This window comes from Meleagris gallopavo, chromosome 2, assembly GCF_905368555.1.
Source record: "Meleagris gallopavo chromosome 2, MGAL_WU_HG_1.1, whole genome shotgun sequence".
Classification (NCBI taxonomy): Eukaryota; Metazoa; Chordata; class Aves; order Galliformes; family Phasianidae; genus Meleagris; species Meleagris gallopavo.
In genome coordinates, this window is record NC_139405.1 from 37024745 (window position 1) to 37050799 (window position 26055).

The 26055-nt window shown below is 39.8% G+C and overlaps 1 protein-coding gene across 5 annotated transcripts; it reads right to left on the bottom strand.

Annotated features, from left to right (window-relative positions):
• Nucleotides 1-812: 812 nt before the first annotated feature.
• EDARADD (EDAR associated via death domain) lies at nt 813-26053 on the bottom strand. 5 transcript variants are annotated; one of them, XM_085219683.1, is made up of 7 exons: nt 18132-18232; nt 17195-17331; nt 14987-15045; nt 12003-12042; nt 9111-9199; nt 6330-6375; nt 813-3854 (listed from the first exon to the last, which is right to left on the bottom strand). In XM_085219683.1, the coding sequence occupies exons 3-7, from the start codon at nt 14987-14989 to the stop codon at nt 3478-3480; spliced, it is 555 nt and encodes a 184-aa protein (XP_085075809.1). In that variant the 5' UTR covers nt 14990-15045; nt 17195-17331; nt 18132-18232; the 3' UTR covers nt 813-3477. The 5 variants fall into 5 exon arrangements, with proteins under 5 accessions (XP_085075809.1, XP_085075808.1, XP_085075810.1 ...); XM_085219682.1 differs by having other exon boundaries at nt 14987-15048; XM_085219684.1 differs by lacking the exons at nt 17195-17331; nt 18132-18232 and adding an exon at nt 25922-26053.
• Nucleotides 26054-26055: the final 2 nt, after the last annotated feature.

A 26055-nucleotide genomic window follows, 5' to 3' on the forward strand; every position in this document is an offset into this window, starting at 1 on the left:
CCTGAGGCCATGCTGATTACCCTGTTCTTTATGGTAGGTTTCCAAAGGACAGCTCAAAACCTCATTTTGCACACTCATCCAAAGATCAGAGGGTAGTGCATGTAGTGAATAAGGCAACTGGATTCTGTCACTCTCATTTTTTGGTGATGCCCCGCAGCTGGCCTCATAAGAAAACTAGAGGTTCCTGGAACATTGTACCTTTGCTGTTGGAGAACAGTTAGTATGCACACAGTCAGTTAATGCTGTAGAAATGGAAAGAATACTGAAGTTTGGACATCTTCCTGAACCTAAAATGGGTGGAAAGGGTCATATCTATACACCATACATCCTGCAGGTATAGGTGGCAGCCAAAAAAAAAAAAAGAAAAAAAACAGGACATGAAGGGAGAGCGAGTCTAGTGTGGGAATAAGAGAAAGATATAATGGAATAAAATCAAAAGTCTAGCAGAATCTTTACAGTGTACATGTAATTTCCCAGCTTTTGTTATCAGTTTAATTATTAATTCAGAAAAAGTTCACCCAGTGTAGGCATCATACCTCTCTTTACTTAGTAACCACTACAAGTTTCCTAGATAAGCAGCCTTGTTCAACATCTTATCACAATATACTCTTTTTCTCTTTCCTTTATGAAAAATATATCTTCCTTGGCAGTATCTGTTCCAAACATAAGTGCTCTAAAAAGCTATGGATTTTGCATATTACGATGCTTTTACTTAGCACTACTAATTGATAGTTCAGTAGTTCCAAGGTGACCGATGAGAAAGAAAACAGCTGTTTTCCTAGCTGTAAGAAATAAAAACAAATACAATAAAATTACTGATAAACTATATTTTTTCTAAACTAGTATACATTATAACAGAAGATAAGAATGCTTAACATGAACACTCAGACCCAGTATCTTGTAAATAGATACAAAACTAAAAAAAATTGTGTACACCTCAATTCATGCCATACAAAGATGAAAAATATTTCAAGTACACAAATGAGTTATCCAGTGTGTGATGAAGTTTAAGGCTAACGTTTTCAGCGAAACTGTGCGAAATTCACACAGAACTCACATATAAACTCTCAAAAGCAGCTTTATTTTCCAATATGAATCCTTGCAGCTGACATTGATTTTTCCAAGAGTTTCAGGGGATCAGAACTAGCTTCCACCAGACAACAGCGTTTGTTTAAAAGCTTACAAACTGTAGCCAGAAAACAGGAAAAAGAGTAGATGTCAGTTGGACTTCCTGATTCAGAAATGATACTGCAGTGTGTTCCCATTTATGAGCCATCACACAAGGCCTTCAGCTAGATTCCTTAATGGACTGCATCCACAGCAAAGCATACTGCATTACCACGCACACAACTGTACTAGGTTACAGGAGAAAAACGCTGTGAGTAGACATGCCAGCCTCACCACTCATAAGAACAACTTAAGACACAGGCACATGATCATAAATCATGCATGTGGTGGGCCCAAGATACAGGGATTATGTTGGACAAGCTGCATATGGGCAATTTGCATGTACACAGTGGATACCTCTGTATGAATTGAAACTAGCAGAGAGCCTAGCCACAGCAGCAATCCTTAAAGCTGATTCCAGAACCCCTACCTAAAGACAGAAGATGAGCAGCAAGAGTTCACACATCTATCAGAAGACAATGAAAGTGAAGCATTTGAGCTGCAGCTCCTTCAAAACAGAGCAATAAATCTTCCACTTTAAAATATAGCTAGAAAACATACTGCTCTGAAGAGTAGTAGCTTTTCTGAGGAAACGATTAAAATTATATACAAATAGTTGTCAAAACTCCAGTTTCCCACAGTCTTTAAAAAAGTAAAAACTCAAACATCAACTGTAGGTCACTCTTCTTACCTTGCAACTAGATCTTCAGTTTCTTGAGGACATGGCAGTAAAGCTAATTTACATCATCCCAAGAACTGGTGCTTGAAATCAAAAGTTCATCTTTACATTTAACTCCTCAGTAACCTTTTGTGCCAGTACCTATATTATTACTACACTATACTTTTGAAACTTAGACTGCAATCTGACAGACTTGCCTCAGCTGTGCCATTAATTCCTACTTGAGCAAAGTGAACAGTACATCAGTCTGTGCCTCACTGTAATTTCGCCCAGCATCTTGACATACTGCTCACCACTGCTACATTATATACATCTATGTACATATTAGTACCATCTGAGATGTTTTAGTAAGGGTGACATCTAGAAATATTTTAGTAACTATGTTGGTGTACATGGCATTACAGCAATCAGTACAACTGATTTTTCAGTTTTCAGATTTTTTTTTTCTAAACCAGTAGAATACCAAAGAATGGTAACAAAATTCTAGAAATATCTTCACTGTAAACAGTGTATTTCGGTATATCAACAGCCTTTGATACATATCAGTCTAAACCAACAGGTGCCTTAATGACCATCCACTTAGACCTGTAGGCAAATCCACCTGTGGATTTCCCACTACACTGGCTTTAATCAATACATAAACTTTGGCTACTTTCATGGAAGTGTGCAACCACTTTGGTATAGGACAGAAAGCAGGTCAGTCAACAGGAAGGCTGTGAAGGAAACCACAGTTTATGAACAAGGAAGTTGTTCTTGTTCCGATACTAAGGATACACTGTGGGTGAGACATTCACTATCACCTCACACTGCAAAATGAGAGGCACTTGAGCAAAATATCAAAGAACACTCAGAGTGAGCAGCTTATTCAAAGCTATGGAAACTAATTTTAACTATAAAGCATTTTAACTGTGGTGGGGTTTTCTGAGTTAGTTTGTTTGGGGGAAGGGGATTTATAGGCTGGAAAGTATTTCTGAATTGGATGATTTCTTCATAGGAAATATACCCCATGATGCATGCAATTATTTTAACATCTAGTCCTGTTTGTAAAAAGAGACTCAGAATTTAATTTTGCCTGAATGCAATGTTCAAACATTCAGTTAATTCAAACATGGAAATCCAAACTGCTGCTTGGACAATCAAGTTGTGTTTGTACCAAATACAGTGTCATAAAGCTTAAAAATTAGAAAGAAAAGAAATATCCTCTTGTCTTCTAGCAGGAAGAACATAAAAACTGTGGAAAGGCTACCAGAAAAGCTGAGAGACTTGCCTTCCAATTGCAGTTTTCCCAGCAGCAACAACACACAACTGACTGACATGGCTCACAACTGCTGCAATTATACCACTGGTCTGGCTTTTTCATTCTTCTTCTGCTTAGGAAGCCTACAAACAGCAGCAAAGAAAATAAGTGTTTGTAGACTCAAAAACACAACCTGCATTATTCTATCCACTTTTGAGAGGTTACCTTTACAACCCTGAGGGCATAGACCATATGTATGTGTATACAGTACAAAAGCTTACACAGTATCCAGACTGCCAGCACAGACTGTCTCTCTGTCACAAGAGAAACTTCCCACCTACTAGTTGCAGCTAGTCCCAACATTTAACAAGCAGGAACTAACACTTTCTTCGACCTACAAGTCGTTCTGGTAACTTCTTTTTCCTCTCTTGGGCCATTCCTCCTCCACCCACTTCAGCAGCACTTTGACAACATCAATTCTCTTATAAAATTTACAGAGCTCAATCAGCTGCTCCACAGTCCTGTCACTATTTCGTAGCAAAAACTCCAAGGTGGGACTCTGAGGCTTCTGTTCAAGGAAACACAATTCATCGTAAGTCATCCCCCACTTGCTTGCTAAATTTCTCCAGTTTTTCACTGTTGGGTGGCAGGGATCCAGCTTTAGCCTCACTGTGTACAACAAGTCCTCGTCATTGAGCATGTCGCTGATGGTCGGTGCACGGAATAAGCACAAGGAGCAGGTACTATTTTCTTTGCAGGCTCTCTTGAGATCTGTAGTTAAAACCATTATACAGAGAGAAGTTAGGATCTACCGCTGTAGTTTAACTGGAACAAATTTAAAAGCATAAAAGTTTGAAGAGTATTATAATCCCATGAGTCATTTCTGAAGAAGTCAGAATACTGACATGCAGCTGCTTTTGCTCATGAAGTATTCATGAAGTTAACTTAATACTTTTTTTTTCTATGATGGGTAATAATCAAAAGGACAGTACTTCTGAAAGTGTCATATTTCACCCTTTTCTAAAAACACCGTGTAATTTATTTACATGTGGGTAGTCCCCCTCCTTTTTTTTTTTTGCTAGCTACATTACATCCTTCAGTCTGCCATGACCCCCATATGTGTCACTAACAGCAATACATGCACATTATGCACATATTGTATAGATATGTTGCAGGACAAAGGAAAAAAGTTTTGTATTTCTGAGCTGCAGCTTTTATGACACCACTAAATATCTGTACCAGGAGAATCTTAACACAGTGGCAAGATAGAAATATTCCTTTATTTGGTAAGAGCTCTTACAATAATATTGCCTCTGTTCTACTAAGCAAGCCTATTTTAAATGTATATTACAGAAAGAAAGAGAGCATACTCCTCCATGTGTGAGAAAAATAAGAATACCAATATAATGGAAGTAGGTGGTGATATGTTCCAAGATCTGCATCAAATGAAAAACTGCCATTTAGAGGTCTCCCACACACAACAGTGTCTGCCTAACACTGAGAACAATTCAGTCCTATCAGATATGTATATTATATATTACATATTACTAACCTATAAAAGAAATATGTATATATAAACATTTCTAATCATGCTTCTAGTTAAATACTAAAATCTCTGCAGTAGCCTAGAGCATTGTTTCAGTACTTTGACTGAAGATATGACCTTAACAAGCTCCTTTCTGAATGCAGGGAGAATTTGGTACATCCAAAAGAGCTGCAGATAATGAATGCAGCCTAGAAGTACTTCCTAAAAGTTCTGGCCTCTCTCATCGTGCAACCTGAAACGGCAAAGTAATTAGTCCTACTTGGGATGAAACCCTTTGAAAAAAGAATACTACAACAAGAAAACTGATATAAATAAAAAAAGATTAAAAATAACCATGACAGTATTTCAGTGTCAAATGACAATGGAAGCCATGACACTAATCTATAAGTGCTGGATCAGTGCTGGTCTGAGAGACTTCAGCTATATCCCTGGAATAGAGCAAATCTGGCAGTCAGTGCCACCTAATCTAACAGGTAACAGCATCAGTTAATTTTTTTTTCCTCCATTTGCATTAACTGTTAAATTGTGTAAAAATTCCAGAAAGACCTTCAAAGGGTCACTTTTCATGTTGAATATTAGTGCTGATTAAAGCAGCTAAGGTGAACATAGCATCTGCAAACATTTTTTCTTTTTCTTTTTTTTTTTTTTTTTTTAAAGAGAAGAACAGGCTATTGTTATTTTTGTAATGCTACTCGTAAGCCTTCTTTTTAAGCAGGCTAGAGACAGCTTCTGATGTTTTCAACAAGTTCAGACGTGTAGTAACAACACTGTTGGAGACAAATAACTTCATACAAAAGCTCAGATTCCCTTTTAAAAGGAAAAACGTTCTGGCAACATCTTTGCTCCCAGGTTTTCCACAGCCCTCACAGCTGGTCTCTAAGAACTTCTTAATATCAGCAATTCTGCTCTTCCTCGTGCATCTTAAGCTCTCACTGAAGTGAGACAAAATTTACTGGGCTCACTCATATTAGGATTTACTTACACAAACAAGGCAAAATGAATGTAACCCTATAAAAGTTCTGACTGAGCTCAAAGGGCAGGAGAGCACCCTATCTGAATTTCATCTTACTCGGCTTTGCAAGGATGCCAGACTATGTTTTATCCTCCCACAGAAATAGGGAAGAAGGGGTAAAGAAAGCAAAGGCCACAATTAAAGGTAAACAAAACTAAACCAACCTGCTTCTTGTGCTGTACCAGATTATCAGAAGCATTACAGAGAATCCTGCTTTCCCAGGATGTCTTGTATCAGAGCACACGACCTACCTACCAGCACAATCCTAACATTACATTATATGACAAGCTTTTTTTTTTTTTCTTTTTCACAGAATGTTAATTTTCAGTTGTTCACTGTTATATCAACGGGGCTGTGTATCAGCCACCAACTTCCAGCCAAGCTGAAAACACTATGTGATAAACCTCCACAGTCCTCCTCTGCTCTCTCAATAGCTGCTTACAGACTTCCTTTGAAGGCAGCTGCACTAGGTGCATTTGGTCAGAGTAACTTACTCATTTTGTATGCTGTGTGTTATTGATTGCCACCCCTTCTAGAACAAAAGAGGTAGCTATAAAAGGCAGTGGTAATGAAATGAGTGCCACAAGCATTGATTACCCAGGTACTTCTAGGTTATGACAGTTTTTAGTAAAGTCCTTTCAAAGAAAACGTAGGAATAAAATATGTAGAACAGTAAAGCTGACATTACCTGAAAGCGATTTTTCAGAATGGTTTTGAGTGTCTTTGTCTTCTGGCTACAAAGCAAAGAACAAACATAAATCAAAACACCAGAATAGCTATTTGGCTCATTTTTAAGTGTCAGAAGATTACATAGAAGAATCCCCAATCTACTTGATAAAATCAGATAGAGTACTTACCTAGTATGAGAAATGACTAACAATGCGTAGCCATTTTAGGTAGCTTTTTTTTTTTTTTTATGTTTTTACTTCAGAAAGCAACATTCACATTTTTATCTACTGAACAATGTCATCCTTACTGATCATATGCCATGGGGTTACATCTTTTGAATAATTTGCTCTTAATCCCTCTTTCTTCCTGTCCACGTTTTTCATTCTTGCTTAGTTTTCTACATTTGACTTATGATTAAATCAATACCAATTACAGCCCTCACCATTTGAAAAACAATAGTCTGAGCATTTACCAACAATTATGAAATGACCTCACCATATACAGTCATGAAAAGTTGCTAGTATTGTACACAAAAAATAGCTTTAAGTGATATGTACAAAACTGTCCAACAAGTCATATGGTTTGATTAAGAAGATTTAAATGCTTTGTAATGAAAAATCTGAGATCTTTGCCTGTAACATAAAAAGGAAGGGAATGTTCCACTGGTCTAATAAAACTTCTTGACATACATAGGAAACTTCCCTACTTTTCTAGACAGCAGGTGGTCTTGAACATTTCTACCGGCTCACATCTAACTGCTGTCCTGTTTGAAGCAAACACCACTCTACTTAAATACAGTGACAATATTTAGCAGCTTGAGAGTGGAGCACAGATAGCAACTTCAATTCTACAACTTACAAAGCAACATGTAAAAACTGAAAGGACAGCAGCTTGATCCTAGGACTGTAGGAAACTGCAGCTGCGCTTACTTTAACTATGCGGGTGTGGAACCAGATGAAATAGCTTTCTTCTACTAAGGATTTAAAGATGAAAGCAGGAGGGGATTTTCCCCTTAGATAACTGCAATAAAGCAATGTTGATTTTCCTAACTATCATAGCAAGCTTCTTAGCATTTTGCAGGCTGTGCGTGCAAATACAAGTCAACTGTGTAACAATCAAGTGTAATAAGTACTCTATATTCCTACCTAATAAACCTTCAGTACTAAGAAATCCCCTAAAAATAGAACACAAACTTTCAGTTCATCTGTTGGATATACATACATGCAAAGTCCAATTACAAAGAAAGTAAACTATCTCCAAATCATTTGAAGACCTGGTTAGAAAAGAACAAAAAAATTGGATCTGAAAATGATGATTATAATCACCATCTCAATTTCCTCAAATTCCTCTAAAAGCAGAAAAGCATTGAGTCTTGAGGAACAAATTCCCCAAAGGGTAATGTATTTGGAGAAGAGTTTATTTGGAGTGTTACCCATCACAGATCAGCCTCCGTTTGAAGAGGAATAAAGAAACAAACAAAAACAAAGGCAGAGGTGGATGGGGGAAAAAAAGGAAAAGCAGATATTTGTCAAATAGTTTGCAATAGCTAAGTTGCTATTCTGAGCTTCAATAAACTTTTCCAGACATTGTGACCTCATGAACATTCAAACCGTATGGTTAAAGTTAATACCTAAAGACTTAACAACCTTCAAGAGATGCCACTATACTCACAGTTTACCAAGAAAGATAACAGGAGCAGCCAGTATTGCAATAAGTACAAAAATATACACGATGTTTACTTGTGTCATTCATCCATTTCCCAGGTTGGTATTTTTACTGATCAGTTATTACATACTTCTGTCAAATTGTATGCCCTCAGCATTATTCAAGATTGCATTCTTGTAATGTAATTGAAATAAGACAATGTACTGTCACTGCCCATAAAATTAGGCATGTAAGGCATGACTAATTTTTTGCCTACAACCAAAATCCAATCAGCTTCTACATATTTAATCAAAGCTATAAACCTATGCACAGTCTGAAGATAAGCAGAAAGTTTTCCAGCTTGGTAGAACTATTAACAGCCTAGTATGATGAAATATAGTTGCCCACATACAGTCACTGTAAATAATGTTCTCTTCTTGACGATGGAAATTAGAGAGTTACCTCCATCATCTGTGAAATGCATACCAAACTCATGTTTGTTTGATGAAAGTCAGCTGGGACTCTGGCATAAGGAGCTCCTTTTAGCTCTTCTTTTTGCTGAACAATGCTCATTCATTTATCTCCTCCAAGCCTTCTGCTCAACCCAAAGAGAATCAATTTGAAATTTAGCAAATAACCGTCATCTGAAAGATGCTGACTACAGAGCACCATGGTAGGGATCGCTCAGTATTGCCCACTGTTTGGCAGCGTAAGATTTCACAATCAGTGGAGAGTATTTTCAGTTTGGATCAAGCAATGTCCCAAAGTCAAAGCAGAACAATTAAATGCCTCCCTAAGGCAAAAACACAAGAGTCCGAAACCCAGGATTTTCCCTCCTTATTCTCTGTCCTGGCTCTATCTTCATCAGGGAAGCGGGAGAACACGTGTAACAAAGCCAACAAACTCTGTCGGCTCTCCTCCAGAGCATCTACACACTAATCAAAACCTACTTACAGAACAAAGTAAACATTAATTATTACATATCCTTTTGTCGCTTTTATCCACAAAAGCTCACTTCACTGAACTCTGGAAAAGAGAGTCTATTTCTGGTCTATTTTACTGAGTAATTCTGTGCTTTCCACATAGAGTCTGAAAATAATTTGTTAACATAAGTTATTAATGTAAATTAAATACATAATTTACAATTTTTTCTTACCTGCTGGACTAGGCCAGAATCTGACGTAAGACTCCTGATGTTCACAGATGCAATTTCCAATGTAACTTGATCTGTTTGGTATTCCTCATCTAAGACAAAGATTGAGAAACACTGGTCTTCCACTCAAATACAGATATACATGGTAAGACTATCAATTATATATTACAGATGTCTAGAATGCAAAATTTAACTCCACATTCTGCTCAGTCACAGGGAAAGGCAGGATTAAAAAACCCCAAACAATAAATTGGCAGTAGCTACAACAGTCATGAATACATGTGTTTAAAAAAATAATCCCTGTGGAGATCAAATACTGGTCTATCAGTGTTTTAAAAAACAACCAGAACATTATTTTTGTGGCCAAAGTTATGTTCTTTCAGGAAGGTGACCAGGAGCAGTACCAAGAGAATATTAACCAAGCCAATACATCAAGGCAGGCTGAAGACGGTTATTACAAATCAATATAATCCTTTCTGCTTTGCTCTTCAGATCACACTTATAATGATCACTGTTGAAATATGTACTACACAAATGTTTACCTTCTACTCCTTTGTGAATTAGGCTCATCCTACTTATCTCTACTACACAGCAATTTCCTGAAGCACTGAAATGTCTCAAAAACATGTTTATCATTTGCCTTGGGAGTTCATTGAAAAGCACACCTGCCACTATGAACCAAATTTTGATCACTTTCAAGCTTCACTTCAGCCCCCAAAACGTGGTATAAAGGATGCACAAGCCCTTTGTGAACCTCACATAAACAAATTTCCCTGTACACGCTTAGTAAGGTTCTCATTAAGAAACCATTTGCCCAAGTCCCATAGGTGAGGTGCTCACTAACCATTAGCAAGAGCTTATAAAAGGCTGTATTCTACACCTGTCATAGACACCTGAACATTCCGTAACTGCAACATGATTTTTAGCATTTTGCTGTTTGTCAAGTGGTAAGATCTCACAAAAGAAGGGCTATTATCTCTGTGAAGTGTCAGGTAACAGAAAGACGACATACTTCCTTATCTCACTCAAGAATATGATCTGAATCAAAGAATTCAACCTTACATTTAAGGAGGGAAGAAAATGAAATCAGTTTTCTTCTTTTTCATCTTTTATGTTGAAGACTTAAAGCAAATAACATCCCCTGCCAGCTGGGAAACCTTTATTAAAGATCATCTACTCTCCTTACAACTGTGGATCCAGAGATAAAAAGAAATCCCCCAAAAAGGTGACTATAGGGATCAAAATCCAATTCATTTGTGTGAAAACATTATCTGTCAAATTTGCTCAACATCTGAGCAGAAGCAGAATTATAGTCAAAAGTATGATGCAAACATTAAGCCTAATTTTCCAAGATGAAAAGCTGACACAACCCACCTTTAATTCATCATCAGTAGAGGGTGCTAAGACCTTTGGTAAGCTAGATCCCAAAATGGTTTGTAAATTAACTGACCAAAAAAGGAACAAAATACTACCACCTCAGGCCAGTGAAGTGTATATTCAAACATTAAATCTGAAGCAAACCATTTTGTTACAGAATCAGGTCTGCACATCTGCGACACTTTTTAGTTCACAGGTTTATATTTCTCAGCCTGTATTCTTAAAGAAATAGTTATGAAAATTCATTCTTATTGAGCAAACTGAGAAAACACCACCTAAGGAACCATCTGCTACTGATATCAAAACCTACAGCATTGAAAACATTTTGAAAAATAAATTAAAAAATAACCTGAAATTCCAGAAATAAACAGAAGACTAAGAGGTATTTTTATCACCTCCTACTCTGAAGAGGAAATGCTATATTGATACTTAGCCCTCTTTACATTTGACAAGAAGCAGAATATAAAATAAAAAAATACACCAAGCGTACTTCCTTTCTACAAAAAGCATTGAAATTTCCATTTCCTTTCACAACTTTCATTTTCAAATTAAATGTATTTAAAACATACAATACTGAATTTCAAACAAATTTGATGATATTGGAATTGTAGGAATTTATTTAATTCTGAGGGGGACTAAATGTCATGGATGGAATTAAAAAGTGTAATGTGTTTTTGTGTCCAAAGAAATTTGTTAGTAAACAGCTTGGAAAGAACAAATCACCTGACTGCAAATAAGCAGGAAGCAGTTTATGATTTTAAATTAGCCTTCACATTCTACTGCTCCACTGAACACTTCTAACAAGATACACATTTTTTCTGGCTGGCTGATTTAAGCCGCCAGCATAACATGCTAACTTCTCTTTAACCCTAGTGGTGTATTGGCCCACACTTCTCAGCAAGTGCCTCTAGAGTGTTCCTTCACTGAGACCTTGACAGCATAATCCCTGGAGAAAAACCAATGGTAAAACTGGGATTACAAAAAAGCACACTAAACAAGCAAAGACCCATATGTAAAAGAAGCCATAAAGGAGATGGTGACACTACCTAACCCAAGCAACTGACTTCAGTGCAATACAGAACCTGCAAAGAAATGTGCTAAGTTTCTAAGCAGATGGTATTAATACCTTCCCAAGGTAACAGACAGCATGAAGAGTTAACTGGTGATAGGGGTGGGAATGCCATCAGAGGCAGGAGAACAGGGAGATATTACCAAATTGTATTTCTGATAATCTGAAGGCAGCAGTAATCTCCTCAAAGCCACCTTTTAAAGATCTCTATCCTCTGAACACTGTTCTGTTGACGGCATCATTGTATTTTTCTTCCAGACTGAGAACCAATATCTTCTGATGAGAGCTGTGACTAAACTTAGGCAGAAAAATGAAAACGTGTGTGTGTATATATACACACGTTCAATTGACCTTAAAATACAGAAAGTGACACTACATTTAAAATACAAACATCTAGGAAAAAAAAGGATCTGTGACACACGACCTAAAAGACAATTCACAGTGCTTACCTTTAGGTACTCCTGTGTCTTGGACAGGATATTTTTCAGTCTGTCACAAGAAAAAAAACCAAGAGACAGATGTTTGTTATCTTAAGTGTAATTCTGCTGGAGAAAGTATATAAGAACAGCATAATTATACTTAACCTCTAAAGTTAATACTTGTTGATCTGCCTACAATCAGATACAATAATGCCCTTCTTATGCAGAAACACTACTAACTACACTGAACTTAGCACATGCTAAAGTAATAGGGATTCCTGATTCACAGTATTAATCAATACAGATATTACAGAGATGAGGAAAGAAGTTTTCTTTTAAGTGGAATGATACCAATACAGAAAACATAATGCATCATCATATCACAGATTGACTAAGGTTGGAAAAGATCTACAAAATCATTCAGTCCAACATCCACTCATTAACAGCAGTTCTCACTAAACCACATCCCTCAACACAACGTCCAAATGTTCCTTGAACACCTCCAGGGACAGTGACTCCACCATCTTCCTGGGCAGCCCATTCCACTCCTTGGAAAAAGTAGTATGTCCTGGTGTCCAGCCTGAACCTCCCCGGTGCAACTTGAGGCCATTCCCTCTAGTTCTATCACCAGTCACATGAGAGCAGAGGCTGACCTCCAGCTCACTACAACCTCCCTTCAGGTAGGGATAGAGAGTAGTAAGGTCTCCCCTGCCCCTCCTCTTTTCCAGACTTTTTATCTCAGCTCCCTCAGCCACTCCTCATAAGGCCTGTGCTCCAGACCTCTCACCAGTTTCGTTGCCCTTCTCCGGACACACTCCAGGGCCTCAACGCCTTTCCTGCAGTGAGGGGCCCAAAACTGTATATTGTACTCAAGGTGCAGCCTCACCAGAGCTGAGTACAGAGGGACAATTACTTCCCTGCTCCTGCTAGTAGCACTATTTCTGATACAAGCCAGGATGCCATTGGCCTTCTTGGCCACCTGGGCACACTGCTGGCTCACGTTCAGATGAGCATTGACCAACACCCCCAACACAGTCTTCCAGTCACTCTCCTCCAAGCCTGTAGCATTACCTGGAGTTGCTGCGGCCAAAGTGCTAGACTCAGCACTTGGTCTTGTTGAACCTCACCCCACCAAGAGATTTCAACACCTCTTTTAATGGACACCAACAGCAAACGATTATTACTGAGCTTAATGAGACAACTAGTCATTTCCAGGCATCTGTTATAACCTGCTAGTAGACCTAACATCCACCTCCTTCACTATGAATCCTACCTTTATGCAACAGAGAGCGAACTTCCTACCTGTTGCTTAGTAAAGCTTCAAAATGGGAAGAAAACACGAAGGGAAAACAATAGCCTGCTACATCACCATCCATAAAATAAAACAGAGCATTTTAATCTGTTTATATAGCTAGACTAAAAAAGTGTTCTCTGGGCTACACAGCACCGTTATTTTCCCCCAGAGGAAGCAATCCATTGTAACATTAACAAGAACTCTTACAAAACTGCACAGAATTACATATTAGCATAATATTGGCAAGTTTAATATATCAGAACTTTGTCATAAATTGTGTTACTCAGCCAGGACGCACCACAGAGCACTTGTCAGGTCTCTCCTAGGTTTTACCATGTCTGCTGCAAGGCACCAGTATCATTATTGATCATGCCTTTCTATCTCCTTAACTCATCAGATGAAATAGGTACAAGAGTAATAACTCAATACAATTTATATTTTAAGCCTTCATTGGATTTTCTTACCCTTTCAACTCATATAGACAGAAGAATGTCAGCAAAAATCTTTTTTCTAAAAATGAAAAAGTGCTATTACTGGCTCTCCATGACTATTAGCTAACTACTGGGCTGCCCACTGGTGCTGCCCAATTCAACATAGAATCACAGAATGGTTTGAGTTAGAAGGGACCTTTAAGATCATCTAGTTCCAACCCACTTCACAGGCAGGAACATCCCCCACAAAACCGGGTCGCTCAGAGTCCCAGCTTGTCCTTGAACACCTCTAAGGCAGGAGGGGAACATTCACAACCTTGTTGGTCAACCTGTTCCAGTGTCTCACCACTCTCACAGTAGAGAATTTCCTCCTAATATCTAGTCTAAATCTACTCTTCCAGTTTAAGGCCATTTCCCCTCATCCTGTACCACATGCCCTTATAAAAAGTCCCTCCCCAGCTTTCCTGTAGGCTCCCTTCAGGTATCTAGAAGGCTGCTATAAGGTCCTCCCCAGAGTCTTCTCTTCTCCAGGTTGAAAAGCCCCAGCTCTCTCATCCTGTCCTTGTAGGGGAGGTGCTCCAGCCCTCTGGACCCACTCCAACAGCTCCATGTCCTTCTTGAGATGGGGGGCCCCAGAACTGGACACAGTACTCTGGGTGGGGGCTCATGAGAGAATCACCTCCCCTGACCTGCTAGTCACTCTTGTATTAATGCAACACAGGATACAGTTGGCCTTCTGGGCCGCAAGTGCACACTCCCGGCTCATGTTGATTCTTTAATCAACCTACACTCCAAATCCTTCTCCTCAGGGCTGCTCTCAACCCATTTTCCACCCAACCTGTATCCGTGCTTGGAATTGCCCCAACCCAGATGCAGAACCTTGCACTTGGCCTCGTTGAACTTCATGAACTTGGCACGTGGCCACCTCTTACATCTGTCCATGTCCTTCTAGATAGCATCTCATCCTTCCACTGTGTCAACTGCACCGCTCAGATTGGTGTCATATGCAAACTCACTGAGGGTGCACTCAATCCCACTGCCCATGTTGCCTACAAAGATGATAAATAGCACCGGTGCCAGCACCAATCCTTGATTTGTAATAGCTTATGGATCTATTGCTATTTTTATTTTAATTACATAGGGTGAGTAAATTACCATAGTCATACAAATAAGCAAACCTCTGAATATACACACGTTAATTGAGTTACTTAAGTATTTTAATCACATCTGCATAACATAACTGTAGAGAGGTCTAATGATTTTAAATTTGTTAGAACAGAAATACATACCATTGTTAAGGAAAGAGTGCTGGGATCTGTATCCTCTACTGGCTCTTTTGTTGCATGATCTGCTGGAAATAAGTAGACTTTATTACTGCATAATCCTCAAAATTCTTCTGTCTGAAAATTCATGAATTGCTTATGTATCTGACCAAGGCAAAGCACATCTAGACAGTCATTATATGCACTGTGTCAAATTTAATTTACACAATAACACATGACAAACTAGAAAGTGTCAGAGACACTAGGGGACAGTTGAGAAACTACACGAAACAGAAATTCAACTTGAAGCTAATCGAAGACAGAGTTAAATGAAAACTTTAAATTAATTTTAGAAAAAATAAATAAATCATTCACAAAGCAATTCAGCAGTAAACACTAGAACCCAGAAAATCTGCTATAAGGTAAGTTCTGTTCTCCAAGTAGCAGTACTGAGTTGTTCCCCTTAAAGCCATAATTTGAACAGAAAACAAGCCCACCGCAACAAAATATACTGTAATGTACATCAAATACACATGGTAGATTATAGTACAAAGCCTAATAATTAATGCTTACCTCAAATGGTTTTTATTTGTATATCATTGAATAATGAACTTCAATTATATTAACATCAACAGGATACAAACATAAATCCTCAAAGCATTTGTAGGTGAATCATGAAATGTCAACCCCCTGCATCCACAGTGAAATTGACAAACAATTGCCAAGTACTGATCAAGAGTGCTCAAGATTCACAATACCGTGCCTTCACTTTAACATCTTCATCACATTTCCTCACAGAGCTCTTCAGCTGGTAACTATGTTGTTTTCAAGAACTATGAAAAGCATTTTAAATTGTCTAATAGGATCTTCATTCCTGTCACCTCTCAACCTGAAAGTCTCCACACTCGTTACAAGAGCACATCAGAAAGCTTTCAGCCTCAAGCAGCTACAAGAACAACCTACGACAAGAGAAGACAGTACAACGGACAGGCCCAAAAATAAAAAGGTGGCAGCAGAGGGGCAGAAAAGGCACCAGGATAGAGCCATTCTCCCTTCAGCCTCTTGGATGCAGCCCCACAAGCTGGGTTTCCAGGTGTGGGCCCAGCCCCCCTCTGCACATTTCAGAGCTCTGTGCTCACAGGAAGGCCACGTGTTCCCTGGGCAAGGGGCTCACACCACAGGGTTTCTTTAATTTCCAGAGGGAAGAACAAATGGGAGCAGCTCTGAGAACATGGAGACTTGGAATGAGGACTTGGCAGGGTTACCCTACAAGGGGCAACAGAGCAGTATTCCTCATTGACTGCTGCCTTCTAGATCTCATAAACACAGTAACTGAGAATCAGTGGCTTTGCATCCTTCTTGATTAATAAACATTCTGAAAAAAAAATACTACTTAAAAACTGTATTGCATTCCCTATGCTTACATCCATTTCCTCTTGTTTTCAAGTTCTTTATTTCCCATTGTTGTTTTTTTTTTTTTTTTTTTAAGGTTGCTGAGTACTACCAAGTTCCAGCATTCTCTACAGGTGGCATGTACACACGTGAATGTTTGTACTTGAGAATAAATATTCCATGTACTGCCTGCAGTGAGTAATCACAGTTCTGTTGACCACTGATAGGATAACCATACAATCACTTGAGTTGGAAGAGGTCATCTAGATAATGAGATCCACAGCCTTAAAATTCAATTGCGAATCAAGCAATTAAAATGCTATGTCCCCCTCTCTCTTTCCCCACTGTATTTCCCACAGACTGCAGCTCAATTCACAGAGTTGGATACAGGTGCATGAAACAGCAGGGAGGAAAGTTCTCTATTTATCTCAAATGTGAAACACCCACAGTTTTGCATGTTGAAAAGCTGACAGGAAATACATCTATCACCTGACTGACTACCCAAATGCAGACCACGTAAATACACTTATCTCAGTGGAGAGCTTGCTAACAACATTTTCTAGGACTTGTCAACAAATCACTATTACTGACAGCATACAGCCACTGGCCCACATTTGCTTCCACACCATTCTCTGAAATTGCCCCAGGTGGCTGCTCCCAAAGATCCTTTCCGCTCCCAGCACCTCCAGATCAGTCACTCAATACTCCTCCTCACAGCTTCTCTGCCTGAGCCTGTCCAGCATAACCAGTTTCCAACAGCAGCAGCCAACTTATGCCCATCAGCACAGCTTCTCCCTACTCAATACTGCTGCCGACTAATGGGGATATGGCACAGGCACTTACCAGTGTTAACAGTTCCTCAGTTTACACACACTTACATGTGTTTGCACACACTTTCCAATTTCCCAGCCTGTAATTGTCCTTTATCCTTGTGCGGCAAGGAAGCCTGTAGGTGGTTTGGAAGGCCTCACAGTTTGGACCTTTAAGAAGAATGAGGTTCACAAAGCACAGTGTATGTCAGGCCTACCTTCAGCACGTCAATCAGCCACACGCCTGTACAGCTTCTCCCATACACACATTAACAGTACAGCCCAATGTGATTCCCCTTACACTAGCGTTGATCAGAGATACAATTAAACAACACTTTTGGCACGGAGCACAGGAATTTCAGATTTGAATAAAAGAGGTACAGAAAATTATATTAGAATATCCAGATCTCTGAAAAACCTAACACTAGGTTTTCAACAACCAGCACTTGTACACAGTTGTTTACTGCTAATTACTCAGAACTCTGATGCTGCATGAGCAGACAGGTAAGGAAGAACAGTCAGGCTGGCACACTTGAGAGACAGCATTCAGAAGTCATAAGCACCACAAGTAGGACAGGTTGAAAACCATCCGCAGCCTGCGATTAGTATTTTTAAAGTAGGAAAGGGAAACGGGAAAAAAGACTTTTTAAGACTCTAATACACTAAACACTGGAGTAGGCTTGACAAGACAAGTTGCTCTAAATCACATCAGCACAACACATGATAAATTATTACCGTGTGTGATGGGGGGGAGGGGAGCTGGGGAGGCAGTCACTAGCACCATTCTTTTAGGAAAAATAATAATAAAGAAGCCGTGGCCGCGCTCCCCAGCCCGGCTCCCAAGATCCACGGATCCCCCGGACCCGGCAGGGCTCCACGGACCGTCCGCGATCAGCGTCCGTCGCTCACCCCCAGGGGCTGAGCGCCGCCGCCGCCGCCCCTCCCTCGCGGCTCCCCGCTGCAGTTCTCACCTGGGGGCAGCGGGTCCTGCGGAGCGGCCATCGGGTCGCAGCACGAGGAAGGCGCGTCGACCGCAGACGTGCCCGGAACCACCGCCCCGCTGCGCGCCGCCCCCTTCCTGCCGCGGCCCGGCACGGCAGGTAGCGCCGGGCGGGGTGGGGCCTCCCGGGGCGTAACGGCCCTGCTGCGGGCGGGACACGCTTCGCTGTGTGAAAACTCGTGTTTCGTTAACAAAACGAAAAAGATAAAGACGGCGCGTACTGTGATCCATCAAGCAGTGTTACTGTCTGCACCTAACCGATAGGAGATCGGTTGTTCTCTCCTGAGCTCACACTCACACAGCCAGCTAACTACCTGCAGACAGACAAGGGTGGTTTCCATTAGGGTTTCACCTATATCTGCACATGGCAAGAAAAGAGTTTATAAACAGAAGTACTGCACAGTAACAGTCGCACACTGCACTGGTTTTGACAGATAAATCAAGTTCATTCTCTTACACTACAGGCATTTCCAGCATAACAGAATCACATAATATCCCGAGTTGGAAGAGACCTCCAAGGATCATTGAGCCCAACTCTGGGCTCCAACAGCACCACCCAAAATCCAAACCCTATGTCTGAGAGTGTATGCCCAAACTCTCCCTGAACTCCAGCACTCGGGGCCGTGCCCACAGCCCTGTGCAGCCCGTTCCATGCCCACCGCCCTCTGGTGCAGCACCTGTCCCCAACCCCCACTGCCCTCCCATGACACAGCTCCATGCCGTTCCCTCGGGCCCTGTCACTGTCACACAGAGCACAGCTCAGCGCTGCCCCTCCGCTCCCTGTGAGGAGCTGCAGCCGCCGTCAGGCCTCCCCTCATCTCTTCTGCTCTGTGCTGTGCACACCCAGGGCCCTCAGCTGCTCCTCACACCTCTTGCCCTCCAGAACTTTCACCACCTGCCGAGCCTTAATGACACAAACATCATGTCAAATTCTTTTCTATAATTGCTTTAGATCGCCACTGCCATCTCTGCCACATTCTTTCACTTACAGTTTCATTAAGCTTGAAGTAATTGCAGATTTCTTAAGTGAGGTCCATGCATGAAATTAATTTGTAAATAAGAAATATCAAATGTTGTTACTTGTTGTAAAATACAAAAGAAACCAATGTATTGGAAAATACAAAAGAAATCAACTGAATGTTGTTAGCTTGCTATCATACAGGCCATACATTTGTGTTAACTACCTTTCTTTTTTGTTAGGGAGGTTGTGACTTCACAGACAAATTCTCCACTGGACTGGGAAAGCGTCAGATCAGTCAGCCTACTAAAGCTGGAGTAACCAGAAGAGGACTGGTACACAAAGCATTAACAACCAAGTGCTTTTGCAGTTTATTTCCATCTAATGCATTATACACATTTTAAAAAAATTGTGATGAGGATTAAGCTCCTCTTATACTCAGAATTTAGATTAAATACAACAGCTCATGCTGCTACCTGGCTTTTTGCTATCATCTAGAATTTTTCAATATCTAGGATTTTAGTGGTTTTCCAAGATTACTGTAGTGAATTCATGAGTTCTCAGGACTGAGGAAGGCTTTACAAGGATAGCTTTTACAGCTTATCAATCATCTTATTAATGACAGAGATGGCACAGTATTCAGAAGATTAAGAAGCATTGCCCTTATTTCACCTAATACAAGCAGAGGCTTTGCCACTGAGCTTTACATAGAAGTCTTCCACTCTCGCTGTTTATTAATCTCCAAGGCAGAGCTAACAAATTACTAATATTTCTACCATTCATAACAGGTAAAAACAATGGAGAAGCATGGGGTTTGGGTTTCTTGGTTGTTTTTTTTTTTTGTATAGCATTTGAGTCTAGCTGTGCACTGTATGGTTCTGACTGATTGTGACAGCTTCCATGTTAGTATCAAAACTCATTTCCAAAGAAGGGAGGAATTTTTTAATTTCAAAGGCTGACCCTGAGCCTAATTAGAAACAAAACTGCAATTCCATGTTTCCCTCAAGGATTTCCTTAAAGAGGCAACAGTTTTGGTGATAGATAACCAGGCTGAGACTTAGAGTGAAGAGAAAATATGTTCCCACCAACACAGATCTGCACCAATACTGGCATAACAATTGGAGCCTCTTCTGTAAGCGTAACCAACAACAAAGCCACAGCAGAGAAGAATTTTTCTGGGCTTTCACCTTGCTAAATTTATGCCTTAACAAAATGAATGCCATATCTGCCCTGAAGACCTGCATACATTTATCATCTCTGTGTGCTGTTTGAAGACTAAGGCTCTTAAAGCCAAAAGCAGATAAGGTCAGTAACAAGAACATTGCATAAATGTATGTATATATGCTAGAACAAAATGCATCCATTAACATCCTTCAAAATATCCAAGGGAATTAATATTAGATAGGCAGCCGTAAACCACAAACAAACATTAATGGTTTTAGGGGTTAAGCCACCAGGTTGTAAATGCCATACAAATGAAATCTTCCTGCATTAGTATTCAGAAGTGATTTTAGTAAATAATAACATAATAATTTAATATAACAACACTTGTGCTAACAGCCAAAACTGGTTTAATGATCTTAAAAATCATGTGTTTTTAAGCACATCTGTAAGCTATATTAGCTTTTCAATTTGAAACAATTTCTTTATTAATAAATTTGTAAAGAGCTCTTCAAAATAATGGAATTTTATAATAGAGGTCAATAGACTAGACAGCAGTACTGCCTCAAAACTTGGGTAGCCATCATAACTTAACTTTTTTTTTCCTAGTACTTAAAAAAGACACTGTAATTATATGTAAATATCTCTAATGCACTGTCAACAGTACAGATTAATTAGATTGCTACATGCCTGTTCTTGCATCATACTTAACAAAATGAGATACTGTTACTTAACTAAATGACCAGTCAAGAAAGACAGAAAGTATTTTGGCAAAACAAAATACAACCGTATCATAAAAATTAATAAACAGAATAAGCCATGGCATTCTCTAAATCAGTGGATTAGCTCTCTAACCAAACTTCTGAACTTAAGCACAACCTCCAGCTTACCTTGCTGCAACTCTGTAAACTGCTAAATTCAGTGTAACTAATAATAACATAAAGAAGCTTTCTAAGTTCATACTCAAATAGAATGAATATTCTCAAACTGTGTTTTTACAAACCAAAACTATATTTGCTTCTTCTCCATTCCTCAGTTCTATAAAAAACAAACAAAATCCAACCAAGGAACCAACAACAACAACAAAAAAAAACAACAACCAAACATCCCACTCTTGATTAGACTTATCCCAAGCATGTACAAATCTGGTAATACATAGCAAATTATTTTTGTGTTTGAAATAATAACCTACAGTCACAAAGGTGGTTTTTTTTGGTGTGTCTTCTGAGCACAAGGCTGCCGATGAAACCTTTTTCCACCCATAGAGAATATATTCCTGTCCAGTGAAGCACTGCTAATAATGATGGTTGCTATAGACTTGTCTGTAACATGTAGAAACTTTGTTTATCCTTCTTCATTTGTTTGCTTTACATTTCAGGTATCTTTCAGTAAATTCTTACTCAATAGATTATTTCTGTTTCAACATAAACCTAACTTACTTCAGTAGTCAGGAAATATATCCCGGTGTTCTCTTTTCCAGGTATCCTTCTGTAGATTATAGCTGTCAGAAGCTTCAATACGTTGCTAGACCAATTCCTTAAAACACTGTGACTGTTTAGGAGTAGGAATCATTAACCAGTAGCTAAAAAGCTAAAATTACTTTCTCTGCCAATTATTATATTGGTTTGTTCTTCTACAGTTGCACAAAAATGTTGCGATTTAGACTTTTGAAACAACACTATCTAAAGAAAATATAAGGAATGACACATAAACAGACTATCTTATGTAAAGTCTGTGGCTAACCTGTTTGCCCTTAGTCTGACATGATATGGGAGTGTTTTCACCACTCCAGGGGTTGTGCAGTGTCCAAGTCAAACATGAGCCATACAAACAGCGAAACTTCATTTTCTCTAGATCAGCATAGTGACCCTGACCATAATATGACTGGTCTCAGGCTGTAACTTATCCCTGTGAAGAGGCATTAGCAGGTTCTCCCTGCCTGGCTGCTTGTTTTCATGAAACATATAATAATTTGAGACCTCTACCTCACCATCAGATTTGCTGGCCAATAAGCACATGTACACAAAGGGCAGGTGCATAAATCCTAGAGTTTGGTTGTAGGTTTTTTGAAACCAGATTACTTATGTCCGTGCTCATCTGCTATATTCAGAAGTTTGGCAGTCACTACACTCATTTCTTTGTTACGTTCCTTCTCCAAAAAGGGTAGGTGCTACAAGGATGACAGTAAGACATCAAAGAGTTCACCTGTATTGTTGACTGATGTGTTGCAGTCACACCCTATATAAGCAGTCTAAAACATAGGAATCAGGATACAAGGGTATACCTAAGATATGTAGTTAGTTTTTCCATCACCTACAAAAACTTTTTTTCAATTTGTTCTCTCTTTGTACTTCACAGTTCTTTATTTTTACTTAACTCTATTTTCCTTTTTTAATACACTAATTGCAAAGACACTGCTGTATGCAAAATTTCACATATGAAATTTCCCTTTTCATTACTGTATCAAATTTGACCTACTATTTCATTTAGTCCATACTCTTCACATTTCTCTTGTTTATCTAGATAACTTTGGGTACTTTTCAAAATAATTCGTAGCAGACTTCAACAGCTGAGAACAAGATACCAGGCAAGTATGACTTACAAGGAAATATTAAAAAGATTGCTGTAGGTCTAATGATACAGTTGGGAAAAAAAAACCCACACACAAATAAAACCCAGGGCTTAGAGTGTACCAGTTTTTTAGATACAGTAGTCCTAACAGGCCACAGAACTCACATATCCCACAATGTCTGCTTTTTCTACATCTATCAGGTGGTTCACTAAAGGTTGTTACCTTTCTATATCCTCAGATATTCACAACTAAGTTACTGGAAGATACTCCATTGCCCAACAGGTTGTGCTCTTACTGTTGGTGCTTGCCAGGCTTGAAGAAGGATTTGTGACATACTGATTCCTTGTTTACTCTGCTAATTTTAGAAATCAGTCACTCAACTGTTAATTTGGAAAAATAAATAAGGCAAAATTTCAAGGGCAAAAAGTTTCCAGAAATCCATGTGTCAGGTTACTGAAATCTAGCTCATGAACTCGGCAAAGCAGCTGCGATTTACTCTGCTTCTCATAACATGAGATGTGAATCCACTCCATTTTGCCTGTTTATTCAATTCAATTGATTCTGTAATCATTTCTAAGGCACATTTTTACATGAGAGATCACCACATATGAACTCTGTACAACTACAGCGCATAATCTCAGCTGAAGCAAATAAGAGCTGATCAAAAGACAATAACTGAACTACTAATAGAAAAGTGGCAAGACTTTATCAATTTCAGTTCCCTCTGTGACCTCCCTAGGAGCTAAAAGCAAGTTTGGCCAGAGAATCCACACAACCACATATCTGTTGTATCCACATGTAGTAATTAAGCAGATCAATACAAGGGAAAGGTATCACACAACAAAGGTACAATGACAAAAGGACAGGCACAATAGAGGTGCTATAAAAGAAAGGAAGAAATTGCTCATCCATATCAGTAGATTCCAGGTTCACAGAGAAAAACTTCACCAAGGAAAAATCTCCGGAAAAAGATCCTTCCTTACTGGCAGTCAGCCCTTAAATGAGGTCTAAGAAAGGTACAGCCAGGCTCCACCCCTTTGATCACACAGCCAAATTGCCTTCACCTGTGCTTCCAGGATTGGCTGGGTCCTTTCCCCAGGTGCTCAATCAGCGGTTTCAGGCCATGACTAAGCAGTTCCCATAGATTGCTACTTTGTATAGTCCTATACAAAGTATAGGTCCAATACAAAGCGTATGCATGTCACAGTGCTGACAACTGGTATTTCTAAGGTATTTTGTTTGTTTTTAATAATTATTAAAACGTGCTCCAAAATCAAACCTACAAAATGAAAACAAATACAGTGAATTCATTGGGATTTGCCAAACAGAAATAATGCCTTTGAGAGAAATACTTAAACTATGCAGTAGCAATAGTGTGAGCCAGCCACAGCAAGGTAAACATTACCATTAGCTCTTCTGCCTTTTATTCTTAAATATCTAGCAAACATATTGGTCCATTGTTGCTGGAAGTAGGCACAGATTCTAATTTAATCCTTCCCAAATGATATGCCTACTGCCCTTCCTACAGAGAGAAAAGAAAAGTGCAAACATCTTTCAGAGAGCAAACTATACAACTGCTACCTACTACTACAACCTATAAAACTGCTGCCCTCAGGCCCTGGAACAGGGCAGTAGGCATAGCCCTAATCAGCTGGAGTTCAATTAACATTTGCACAATGCATTCAGACATAGAGTTTGATTCTAGGTGGTGCTGTGTGGAGCCAGAGGTTAGGCTCAATAACTCTCATGGATTCCTTCCATCACAGAATCACAGAATGGCCTAGGTTGAAAAGGACCACAGTGATCATCTAGTTTCAACCCTGCTGCTATGTGCAGGGTTGCCAACCACCAGTCCATATTCTACGATTCTATTCATATCATGGTCTCCGTGTGTATGGGGCTGCTGAATCATGGCCTGAACCTCTGATTAATCACCTGAGGTGAGCAATGAGTCAACCACGGGAGCACAGGTGAAGGCAAATCACCTGTGCTGCAGGAAGGGGTGGAGCCTGGCTCCACCTCTCCTAGACCCATTTAAGAGCTGACTGCCAGTAGGGAAGGATCCCTTCTGGAGATCCACTCCACTGGTGTCTATCATGCAAGCCTAGGATAAGGTGAGTGTCCTTTTTTTCCTACTCTGGTATAATAATTATATCAGCTAAACTCCTGGATATACTATATCATCTGTATATTTACTGATTGCACATCATGATTCATAGTTACCATTCTTTCAAGTCATTCTCAAAAATGCAAAAACACATGCATGTTGGCACTTAGGGACATGGCCAGTTTAAGAAAACCTTTTAAGCTCACAGAAATAGTTTCCTGATCTTAATGCTTGTCTCCATAGTCCAGAAAATGAGCATTCTCCTTTAACAGAGAGAATATGAGAAGAATCTGGTCATGGATGGAAAGCAGAATCCAAATTCCAGCAACCCTGCACATGAAATCAGTGCAATACTCACAGTTTCCTATTAAAATACCCCTGTCCCCAAAAGTCTGGGAGTGAATTACAGCCATGGACTTAACTGCTATGAACGTTTGAGGGCTTTTTTTTTTTTTAAGCCTTAAAAAGGAGTCAAGAAGCAGCAGCAGCGATGTGCCTCAGACTAGTCCTACCGATTGACAAAGCAAAGCTTGAGAAATACAATTCATGTAAAACTTTCAACCCCTTGACTGCCAACAGCTCTGCCCTGAAGGACCAGTAAAAATTAAACAAACAATAAAATAGAATTAAATGTTGCTAAGTAGATATAGCAGTTATTGGACTGGGGGTGGCCCTACACTCTCTCCTTCCTCTGAGGGTACGTGCCTTGACCCGTGGATCAGAAGGAGCGCAGGGGCAGCCATGAGGTGAGTCAGCTCGGCTGGCTGCTGGGCAAAGCGCTACCCATGAAAAATAAACGAGGCGGCTCAAGTAGCTTAGGCACTGTGCAACCCAGGCGCGTGGAGGGGGGATCCGGAAACATAGGAAGAACGGGATAGGAGACTGAAAGACAAAAACCTCTTCTGAACCTCCCCTCACCGCTGCCTCCCGCCTAGCGCAAGCGCACAGCAGCCCTTCGCTCACCGCTTGTTTTGGAAGCCCGCGTGGTCCTCTCCTATTGGGCGCCGTCCCAAGTCCTCGTCCTGCACAGCCGCCGAGAGGCGGGATAGACTACAGCCCCCAGCATGCCGCGCGGCGGGCTGCGGTGGCTATCGCTG

Bases quoted from the DNA above. Each gene is read 5' to 3' on its own strand.
- EDARADD (XM_085219680.1), bottom strand. From the start codon at position 18,162: ATGGCCGCTCCGCAGGACCCGCTGCCCCCAG. The intron at 15,049-18,131 runs GTGAGAACTGCA...ACTTATTTCCAG, and splicing joins GCAGGACCCGCTGCCCCCAG to CAGATCATGCAACAAAAGAG. The intron at 6,376-9,110 runs GTAAGAAAAAAT...TTTGCTTTGTAG, and splicing joins ATTCTGGCCTAGTCCAGCAG to CCAGAAGACAAAGACACTCA.